The sequence below is a fragment of the Eubalaena glacialis genome, chromosome 5 (genome assembly GCF_028564815.1).
Source record: "Eubalaena glacialis isolate mEubGla1 chromosome 5, mEubGla1.1.hap2.+ XY, whole genome shotgun sequence".
NCBI lineage: Eukaryota > Metazoa > Chordata > Mammalia > Artiodactyla > Balaenidae > Eubalaena > Eubalaena glacialis.
The window spans coordinates 128,738,094-128,745,055 of NC_083720.1; the positions used below are offsets into that span (position 1 = coordinate 128,738,094).

At 44.6% G+C, this 6,962-nt stretch overlaps 1 protein-coding gene across 4 annotated transcripts; it reads left to right on the top strand.

The window, feature by feature from the left end:
• Nucleotides 1–1,410: 1,410 nt before the first annotated feature.
• DDIT4L (DNA damage inducible transcript 4 like) lies at nucleotides 1,411–6,079 on the top strand. 4 transcript variants are annotated; one of them, XM_061191679.1, is made up of 3 exons: nucleotides 1,411–1,549; nucleotides 1,661–1,980; nucleotides 3,842–6,079. In XM_061191679.1, the coding sequence occupies exons 2-3, from the start codon at nucleotides 1,890–1,892 to the stop codon at nucleotides 4,330–4,332; spliced, it is 582 nt and encodes a 193-aa protein (XP_061047662.1). In that variant the 5' UTR covers nucleotides 1,411–1,549; nucleotides 1,661–1,889; the 3' UTR covers nucleotides 4,333–6,079. The 4 variants fall into 4 exon arrangements, with proteins under 4 accessions (XP_061047662.1, XP_061047659.1, XP_061047660.1 ...); XM_061191676.1 differs by having other exon boundaries at nucleotides 1,841–1,980; XM_061191677.1 differs by having other exon boundaries at nucleotides 1,411–1,545; nucleotides 1,841–1,980.
• The last annotated feature ends 883 nt before the right edge of the window (nucleotides 6,080–6,962 follow it).

The following is a 6,962-nucleotide window of genomic DNA, read 5'->3' on the forward strand; positions in this document are numbered from 1 at the left end:
CTCTGCCTCCCAGTGTCCTCCCACTGATCTGTTTATCACAGCTTCCTTACCCCTTCTGTTGTTGTTTTTCTTACGAAGAGTTCTTAGCCTGGACAGCTGACACTACTTCTCAAGGCCCTAACGTGCAGATCCTCGTACACAGAATCCTAACGGATTGGGAGCCAACACTAGAACCTCCTACTTGCAGAAACTCTTCTCCCTCCAGGCATGCCCTCCCTCTCCTCTCCTGACCCACCACCGTCTTTGGGAAAGCTCCCTCTGACCAGGTCATCTCTACTGGCACACCAAAGCGGGAACAGTGTGGCTTAGGCACAGTGGATGAACACATAATGTTTGGCTTCTTGCTGATGGGTTGGGCGAGCATGTTGACCCTGAGCCGCTCCTCTGTCCCTCTGTGGGCTCAGGTTCAGGACTGCGCATCAAGCTTCACAGGGATTATATCCCTGGCAGGATATAAAACACTGTACTTGTATCTTCATTGCCCCGAGCCCCTTCAAGACCGCCCAAGACCAAGTTCCTCCCGCTAACGGGGCTCGCCAGGAACTGCTGCCTTTGCGAATGACAACTGCTCCCAGAGCCCGGGAGGGTGGTGGAAGCAGCTAAAATCCCACTAATGGTTTTGTTTAGTTTCTTGGCAAACTCCCCTTCATTCAAGCTGCCGGCGCTCTGGAGCCAGGTCTAATTAGAAGAGTACCAGGCTCACCCTTCTCGCGGTGAAAACGCATTAGTCATAGATGAAGCAGTACGAAGGGTGCCGGGGGTGCAGTGAAGACCCGAGGCTGGAGAGCCTCGGATGCGGGAAGGCAAGCTAGAGCTGAGCGCGTGCGGGAGAGGAGGATACAAAGACCCTGGGACGGGACGCGGAGTAGAGTTGACTCGGTGAGAGGCCAGAACTAAGCGCAGAAATGATGCCCATTGAACATCTACACAGATTTAAGCAAAGTGGTCAGTCTGACAGAGCAAAGCCTCAGGTCACGGTAACAGACAAAAGGCCGAAAGCTTCCCGCTGCCCGGGACAGAAAGTCAACAAGGGCATCAGGCGTGTGAGTGTGTGCGCGCACGCTAGGGGAGGGGTCGCACCAAAGAATCCTGGTTGGTGGCGGAGGGGAGCGGTCAGTTTTGGGCGAGTCGTGCACCCGGAATTGCACTCACGGGGACCCGCGGCCCACCCAGGAAACAGCACGTGTCAACCCTACCGCAAACTTAGCCCCAACTCCCAGCGGCTAGCCTAGGGCTGCTGGAAGTATCGGGATTGCGATGCAACCGGACCCTGGAGAGGCGGGGCCCGGGGCCGGGGCGGGGCGGCGCAGGTGGGCGGGCCGGGGCAGGGTGAGGAGGCTGGGCCTATAAAACGCCCGCCGCCCCAGAGGCGAGGCAGCTTAGTGGAGCTGGGGCGGGGTGGGCTGGGGGCGAGCGGGGTGCCGATTGCCGCTTGGGTCCGCAGGTCCCTAAGCCCCCGAGGGAGGGGCCTCCTGAAGACGGTGCCTGCCTCGGTTTACCCGCAGCTTTTTGGCCAGCGAGCGCGTCGGCCCCGGCGAACTCCCAGCAAGTGAGGCTGGGTGGGAGGCGCGGGGCCTGGGGGCTCCGGTGCTCCGGGCGCGGGGGTGAGCTCCGCGGGGCAAGCCGGCTCCAAGTTTTGCTAACTTTGAATTAGTTTCAGGTTGTGACTGTTGGCGTCTCCGCTCCCAGAGTTTTGTGAACCTGAGTTGCAGAGGCCGGTTCCTCCCCTTTGGAAAAGGAATGCTTCGGCTTGTTCGCTCCGGGGACTCTGGGCATTTTAGGAGCCTCTGCACGTCTTCCTTGCTTTTGCAAATCTGTCCTTCTTGCCTCCTTTTTCTAGCGCCCCGGAAAGGCCGTTCCGCCCCGCGAGGGAAACAGAGCCGTTGACCATGGTTGCAACGGGCAGTTTGAGCAGTAAGAACCCGGCTAGCATTTCGGAGTTGCTGGACCGTGGCTTCCACCCGGGGAACCTACTAAATGGTGAGTTTCCCAACCGCCTACCTCTCTTCCCTCCAAAGGTCGCAGCCCCTGGATAGATGGGATGGGCGGGCGTGCAGGGTCGACCCGCTCCTTGAATGTTGGAGGTGCCACAAAATCCATCTGAGAGAGACTCCTTTCCAAACTTTTAGCATCTTCTGTCCATGATGGTGAGAAACAAAAGAAGCAAAAGATAAAATCCCAAGGGCTGCATCCATCTAGTCTGCGGCTAATAGACTCTTCGGGATTAAAAACTGTACAGGTCCCTACCCTACATGGTTGTGAAGTTATGGTGAATTTTAAGTGTACAATTATGTGTGTTTTAACAAATATATTCACCTGTGTAACCACTACCATCACCTTCTGCCCCCAAAGTCCCATGTACCCCTTTGCCATCAATTCCCCACTCTACCTCTCCCGTCCCCAGGGAAACACTGATCTGCTTTTTGTCGCTATAGATTACTTTCACCTCTAGGGTTGCATGCTGATGGAGCATGTAATACGTACTCTCTTGTATCTGGTTCCTTTCCCACAGCCTAATGATTTTGAGATCCATGCTGTTGCTTCTATCAGTATGTGTTCCTTTTTGTTACTGAGTAGTATTCTATTTGTGGATATACCCATTATTTCATTTTTTAAGGCCAAAAGGAAACTTTAAAACAGCAGTGATGCTGGACATATTGTCATTTGCAATTTTCAACAGGAGTTTCTAAAGTAATACACTGCTCTGCCACTAAGGAGCTGTGGGCACCAATTGCTTAAGATCTTTGGGCCTTCCTCATTTAGAAGGCAAAGTGGTTGATGATCTAATTTTATAGGCCAAAGCTCTAAAATTCTCTGTTTTCAACATAGATAAAATATGGAGCCTTATAATTTGGAGTGCATTTGTTTCAATTAGTTTTAAAAAAAAGCAATGATCTAAGTTTATGCGTGATGTGGAGAGAGGAAAATGCAGTAGCCAATGAAGTGCAGTAGGCTTAGGGTGGGGAGCCCACAGGGCATCTGCCTGTGCTTGCTCAGTTGGCTGTGTGTGGTGAGGCATCCTGCCAAGTGGTAGGATTAATTTGGAACGTAGGTGACCAAATGCAGAGCTATCTCCTTTCCTTTGAGCAAATCTAATTTTGTTTTCCTAGGACTATTTTGTTTTGTTTGGCTACAAAAAACTACCCAGCCAGTTATAAATATCCATGTGAACCTCAGAGGTCTTCTCTTTGAGCAATTTTTAATCGAAGAGGTTGAAGCTAAAATTGGGATCTACAGGTCATTCCAGTAAAGACTTACAAAGAAAACACAAATTTAATTGATGTTTAGTATAGTTCATCAAAGTTCATTTTAAGTTCATCACTAAAGGACAATAGCAAAAAATCTGTTTTTTACGATAATAAATGAATGTATTCTTAGAGTTAGAAGGTAATAAGCCTTAGTCAAAAAAAATTATTAACATTTTTATTCCAGAACTAATGCATAGTCTCTGTGAAAGAAAATTAGAAAACCCCCATAAGCAAATCAGGGAGCAAGAAAGAAAAGAAAATCACTAGTATTCTAAGATAACCATAAATAGATTTGTGATGTGTAGTCAGATTGTGTGTGTGTGTACACATATAAATTTATTAAAAAATGGTTATAGCCTACCCACCTTATTTATCAAAACCTTTATTTCATAGGTGAACTTTCAGTCTCAAGTTAAATGATTTGCTTTATTACCCAGCGAGTTAAGAGCAGAGAGAGATCAGCTGACTTCCAAACAAATATTAGAACAAGTAGCTGTAACAGATAGAAACAAACAATGTTGCTGTATTTCGGTATGTTTTTTCTGCTCCTGGATTATTCTTTTTTTTAAATCTTAAACTTCCATTTTCCACAGATTTTGACTACTGGGATTATGTTGTTCCTGAGCCGAACCTCAACGAGGTGATATTTGAGGAGACGACTTGCCAGAGCTTGGTTAAAATGCTGGAGAACTGTCTGTCCAAATCAAAGCACACCAAACTCGGTTGCTCGAAAGTCCTTGTTCCTGAGAAACTGACCCAGAGGATTGCTCAAGACGTCCTGCGGCTTTCCTCCACGGAGCCCTGTGGCCTGCGGGGCTGCGTTATGCACGTGAACTTGGAAATTGAAAATGTATGTAAAAAGCTGGATAGGATTGTGTGCGATTCTAGCGTGGTGCCCACCTTTGAGCTTACCCTGGTGTTTAAGCAGGAGAACTGCTCATGGACGAGCTTCAGGGATTTTTTCTTTAGTCGAGGTCGCTTCTCTTCTGGCCTCAGACGAACTCTGATCCTGAGCTCAGGATTCCGACTTGTTAAGAAAAAGCTTTACTCCTTGATTGGTACAACAGTCATTGAAGAGTGCTGAAAGGGAAGCACTGGAAAGGGTCCTTTTTCTGGCTGGGTAATAAAACTTCGCAGCGCTCCATTAAAGTCATTGTAGTTTGCCCTGCCTGCTCTTGGTAGGAAACCCCAAACTGAGTTCATCTTCTTCCTATTTCATATTCACGGCCACCCCAACTCAAGGGCTTATCTGGGGACTTTTGAAAAATGACCTACAAGAGAGTACCTTGTCTACATTTATCACAGTTTCTACAAAATGGAATGGAATGGAATAAGGAGAAAAAAAGAAGCAATCCACTTTAGTTTTTTATTTGACTCCACAAGTTTTCCAGTAGTCTTGCTAATAGACTGTATAAACCCACTTTGCCTAGTCTGATTTTCAAGTGGCTTTTTTTCTGTAAGTTTTCAGAGTGATCCTTTCAATCACAGAATCTTAACTGAATGATGCTTAGCCCATCAAAACTTGCAAAAGCTCATACCACCTATTTACTGCCCCTACTCACATGTTCTTATACAGGGGGATAGAATTAAGTAGGTGAGCTTAATTCAAACTTAACCCCACGCAAATGTGAATAAGGAACGTCACAGTAAGAACAGAGTTACGTACTTCTCTCTCTGCATCCTCTCCGCTCTTCTGTTTCAAAGAGGTGGCAAAAGCTTGAGCTACCATTTCAGTAACCACAGTATTGTTTTAAATAACTTTATGGTACAATATAAGCTCAGTTTTTCTAGTTCTTAAGTATTGAATTTTATCTTTAAGCTAGAAAAATGGAAAATGCTGATTTGTTTGCATGAAGTTGATTACTTTTCCATTGAGTGGATGGTGAATGTGTATAAGGACGGGAAGTGAGTTCCGGTTCCTTTCTCATTCACTTGATAATCTAGCGTCTTTTTGCTTTTACATATGCTTGATCTCAGAAGAACCATCACATCCTGTCAGTGTTATCTCATCCTTGGCCTCTCCTGAAAACTAAAGGAACTCGCCTTAACCTGAATCTTCAAAGGAGATAGCTGCACACTACCACTTTTAATTATTAAGATGGGTCTATTTACAAAGTCTCCTTTGACCATGGGTATCTGGTTTATAGTACAGACTAGAGAATGAAAGTCATGATCTAGATAACCAGTGCACACACCCAGCTTTCTTCATCCTTGGATACCTGTCCCTAGGGAACAATAAAGGCCTTATTTTTCTCTTGTTCCAACTAGCTAGATCTTTTTTTTTTTATGTTAATGAGAGAACATAACCTACACATTATCATGTTCATCCAGGAAGACCTTCACATCCTTGCTGTAGGTCATGGATAAGGAGCTTATTCAGGTCTCCTTAGCACCACCTTACATACCTGAGGCCAGGGTTGTAGGGACCATGGCTTCATCCTGGTGTAATTCAAAAGCAGGTGTGATCCTGTTCCCATAAATGACCTAAAATTTCACTATTCAAATCAGCAAGTGTTCTAACAAATTGAACTCTTCAAATGCTTGGAAAGATACCACAAAGCCAATCTTACAGGACTGGGCCAGGATAAGTCGAGTTGTTTTGCATGTCTATTATTGTCCAGGGCTCTGAAGGTCACTGTAATTGTGTGGGCGAGGAGTCTCTGGCATGGATGTAGAACTGTTGTCCTTTTTCCACTAACAGTTGTCTTTGACTCTCTTGTCTTTTACACTCACAAAATAGTGGTGACTTATAGAGACTCTTAAGTTAATATTCCTGTTAAGGGAAATTAAAGTTTGTCTATTTTTGACAATAAAGCATCATATATTTTTAATTCTCTTGTCCTCTTTGTCTTTTCTGAGTTTATGCAATGATCACCCTAAAATATATTTGACAATATTTGAGGGAAGATGACAGAACAATTATTTATCTCCTTTCTGACAAAGGCTATTTGTACCCTTCATTATAATATCCCAATTGTATATTGCATGTGCTTATGTATCAATAAAGAGTCATTTGCTTCATAATTTTTCAAATACGATAATATTTTTCACTGGAAGACAATAATTTGAGCTCCTTTGGCAACTGCCTTTGAAAAAAATACTCATTGTGTAAAGGCTTTTTCTGTAGTTTTCCTAATGGCCAAATGCAAATACATCAGATCAGTATACATTTTAATTTTTACCAGAATATTCTATTAGAGCAACATATCTTTATAATTCCACAATTATTCATCAATTTGAATTTTTAACCTTGTCCACCTATCTTTTCTGTGTCCTCGAATTTGTCATTAGCTCAGATTTCTCACACTACCTAACCCACATTTAATAAGACTTGCTACGTCTAGGCACTGTTCTAGGTGCTTTACATAAACCATCTCATTTACTCCTCATAACAGCCCTATGAAATGAGACCACTGTCATCTCCATTTTATGGATAAATGACCAGACGCAGAGAGGTTAAGTAACTTGCCCAAAGTCACCAAGTTATGCAGGAGAGCGGGAGTATAAAACAGAGCCAACTCCAGGAGCTGCGCTCAGTACGCTTTCTCCAAATGCATGAAGGCAACACAGACATCTTACCCACATCACCAAAGGACCGTAAAAATGATGTCAAACATTTGCCCTTAAATTCAAAGAAAAAATTCTTAATGTGATTTCTTTCCAGGTAGAAAAAAAGTAGGCAACTATTGACAGTATTTACCATTCATTGGAGCA

Coding starts and splice junctions, on each gene's coding strand:
- DDIT4L (XM_061191679.1), top strand. CDS start 1,890: ATGGTTGCAACGGGCAGTTTGAGCAGTAAGAACCCGGCTAGCATTTCG. Junction 1,981..3,841: donor CCCGGGGAACCTACTAAATG/GTGAGTTTCCCA, acceptor CATTTTCCACAG/ATTTTGACTACTGGGATTAT.